This window comes from Nematolebias whitei, chromosome 15 (genome assembly GCF_014905685.2).
Source record: "Nematolebias whitei isolate Nwh7 chromosome 15, NemWhi1, whole genome shotgun sequence".
Classification (NCBI taxonomy): domain Eukaryota; kingdom Metazoa; phylum Chordata; class Actinopteri; order Cyprinodontiformes; family Rivulidae; genus Nematolebias; species Nematolebias whitei.
The window spans coordinates 38,547,320-38,550,626 of record NC_056512.1 but is presented as its reverse complement, the minus strand read 5'-3'; the positions used below and the strand labels follow the sequence as shown (position 1 = coordinate 38,550,626).

Sequence of the window (3,307 nt, the reverse complement as noted above, 5' to 3'; positions counted from 1 at the left end):
TGTTAGCATCTCTCTGTGTCTGTTAGCATCTCTCTGTGTCTGTTAGCGTCTGATGGTGTTTGTTAGTAGATTTTGCTACGTTCTGTTAGCATCTGGTAGCCTCTGTTAGTATCTGTCGGTGTCTGTTAGCTTCTGTAACTCATTGAGCAGACACTTGCTGCAGCTCATCAGTAACTCTGGCTAATTTCAGGTGCAGCATGCTCTGAAGAAGTCCGATGCTGCTTTAGAGACTTTGAACCGGGCCATCGGAATCGACCCAAAGAATCCTCTCTGCAAGTTCCACCGAGCATCTATCCTGTTTGCCAATGACAAGTACAAGGTAATCAAAACTCACAGGTACTGGAAGTTAGAACCAATAATTGCATGTTGAGCAGCACCAGAACCCGTCAGTAAGTCACTCAGTCTTTACAGTAAAAAATACATAAATAAGAATTTAAAAAGGGCAGCACGGTGGCGCAACTGGTAGAGCTGCTGCCTCTCAGCGAGCAGGTCCCTGGTTCAAACCCCGGTCCAGAGGCCTTTCTGGGTGGAGTTTGCATGTTCTCTCCGTGCATGCGTGGGTTTTCTCTGGGTGCTCCAGTTTCCTCCCACAGACCAAAAACATGCATGTTAGACTGATTGGTAACTAAATTGTCCCTAGGAGAGAGAGAGAGAGTGAATGTTTGTTTGTCTCGTTTGTCTCTATGTGTCCCTGTGATGGACTTGCGACCTGTCCAGGGTGTACCCCGCCTCTCACACAGTGATTGCTGGACATGGGCACCAGCGACCCCCGTGACCCAAAATGGAATAAGCGGGTAAAAGATAATGATGGATGGATGGAAGAATTTAAAAAGTCTGGCTGAAAATAAATACTTTGCTGAAAATCAAAATCTGCCGCGTTTTTCTAACAGTCTAAACAGATCGTGTAGTTGATCTGCAGCTGCCTAAAAGGATTGAAATCCTTGACCCAAAACCATCTATTTCCTCTGACCCTGTTTCCATGACAACCTGTCTCTCTCTCTCTCTCTGCAGGCGGCTCTTCAGGAGTTGGAGGAATTGAAGCAAATCGTTCCCAAAGAGTCTTTGGTTTACTTCCTCATAGGAAAGGTAAGTGGCTTCTGTCCACTCAGGTGACTGAGGTCACAGAGACACAAGAGCACAGATGACAGAGCTGTTAAGTCAGTGACCCTGGAACAGAACCAGGTGTTGGTGTAGCGACAAACTCTGCAACCCACAACGGGTCAGAAGTCCAGTTAGAGTAGTATGCATGTTTGAGCACAACCACATTTCAGCTTCATAATTTCTCTCTTCAGTATGATGTAGTTTACCTGTAAGACTAATAACACCCCACACTTGACCCCCAGGTGTATAAGAAGCTGGGTCAGACCCACTTGGCTCTGATGAACTTCAGCTGGGCCATGGATCTGGACCCTAAAGGAGCCAACAACCAGATCAAAGAAGCCATCGATAAGAGATACCTGCCCGAGGATGAAGGTACAGCCACAGATCAATCAGTTTGATCAGTTCACATTCACGTATGACATCAGACTGATAAAGATACGACCACAGATCAGGTTTGGTTCTGTTCGACCCATTTCAGGAAGTCAAACATAAAGAATAAAACTGAGTTTTAAGAAAACGTAGATTTTTTAGAACCCTACAATATTATTCATGTACACTTGATGACTGATTTTGTGTTTATTTTACGCAGTAGCCTTCATTTGAATATTCGAATGTTCGTTCGTTGTTAACCACTGTTGTCATCGTTCTTTGTTAAAATCAGGTCTCGCTTGTAAATGAGTCCTCGGTGCTCAGTGGGATTAACCTGTCTAAATAAAGGTTGAATGAATTAATGAATATATCCTTTTTTTTATTTTTTTTAAATTAAATTTCAACAAGAAAGAAAGATAAAAACTTTTACTTTTATAATAGATTACTAACCTTGAATGAAATAAATTCAGCATGTTTTCAAACTTGTGTAATTGTGCTTAAAATAATCCTAATTAACATTTTGATTGAATAATCCTGGTGGCGTTTTTTATTTTTTTTATTTTAATACAATTGAACAGCTGTAACTCACCTGTGTGTCACCTGTCTCTCCTCAGCAGCAGAGGTGGACGACAGTCAGGACAGCAGCATCATGACGGACGCTGACGACACACAGCTCCACACGGCTGAGAGTGACGATGTCCTTTAGCTCCACCTCTTCTCTTTGCCCTGCCACCCACTTGAGTCCACTCCGCTATGATTTGCAGGAGGAAAGGCGTTGCTAGGCAACTGGCGGGTGAAGAAATGTTGAGTTTAGCTACACCCAGCCCTCCCCCTCATCCTCTGACTGGCTGAAACAGACTGCTGCTGACCTTAAGCCCCGCCCCCTCACCTTCTGACATCACAGCTTTTTTTTTATGTTGTTTTTATTGTTCTCTCAGAAATAAACCAATAAAAACTTGTAAACTCTACCCACTGCTCCGTTTCCTGTGTACCATCAGCACAACAGCTCAGAGATCCTCCCGTCAGGTGTTGCAGCATCGCCTGGAAACTGCAGCTGTTTATTTGTTGCCATAGCAACAACCTTACTGTCAGATTTAATCATTTCGTGTAATTCAATGTGTTTTATGGTGAACCTGAACTAAGAAAACCATTGTCACTTGACTTTCCATTACCAGGTCCTCTTTCCTGGCCTCATTAAGCCCCGCCCCAAGCAAATGGCGCCGTGTCGAGAATAGTGGAATGTACTCTGGGTTCACGTTCTGAAATGAGTATAGGCCAGGCATTGTTTATAGTTGGGCCACCATTTTCACTCGTTTAATTGTGCGCACACACACAAAAAAAATCTTATTTAAAAACTTGTTAGGATTATAAAATTCTGTATGTTAAAATATTTTTGATCTGTTTTAAACACACTCTGATTGTTTACTACTTGCGTGCTGATTAACAAGAATTTACAGTTACCTAAACTGTTGTCAACAAGAGTAATTTATGTACAAATCTGGTTTATTTACCTCCATACAGTATTGAGATTACAGAATACCACTCTTAAGAGAAGCCTTGGAACCTCAGTTCCAATACACTGAAATAAACTGTTTACTGTTTACTTTTGAATGGTTCTGTTTGATGTTAGACACTTCAGGAACTCATGACAATAATTTGGTTGATGGAAAACGGGATCTAGCTCCGATGAATTTATTACCAAAGAGCTGTTAGATGTAAACTTAGCAAATCTCTGCATGAACATTTACAGTGATGAAGACTGCAGTGATGATGAACCTTTAGTCATGAAAACTGCGGTAATGAGCCTTTATATTGATGGAGACTGCAGTGATGATGA

The 3,307-nt window shown here is 42.1% G+C and overlaps 1 protein-coding gene across 1 annotated transcript in view; it reads left to right on the top strand.

Annotated features, from left to right (window-relative positions):
- The window catches only part of cdc27 (cell division cycle 27), a 14,147-nt gene extending 11,943 nt beyond the window's left edge, over positions 1–2,204 (top strand). The window contains exons 17-20 of the mRNA XM_037688658.1: positions 191–319; positions 1,012–1,086; positions 1,344–1,473; positions 2,085–2,204. Coding sequence (XP_037544586.1) covers positions 191–319; positions 1,012–1,086; positions 1,344–1,473; positions 2,085–2,176 — 426 coding nt within the window. The 3' untranslated portion in view covers positions 2,177–2,204. The remainder of the gene's footprint in view (positions 1–190; positions 320–1,011; positions 1,087–1,343; positions 1,474–2,084) is intronic.
- Positions 2,205–3,307: the final 1,103 nt, after the last annotated feature.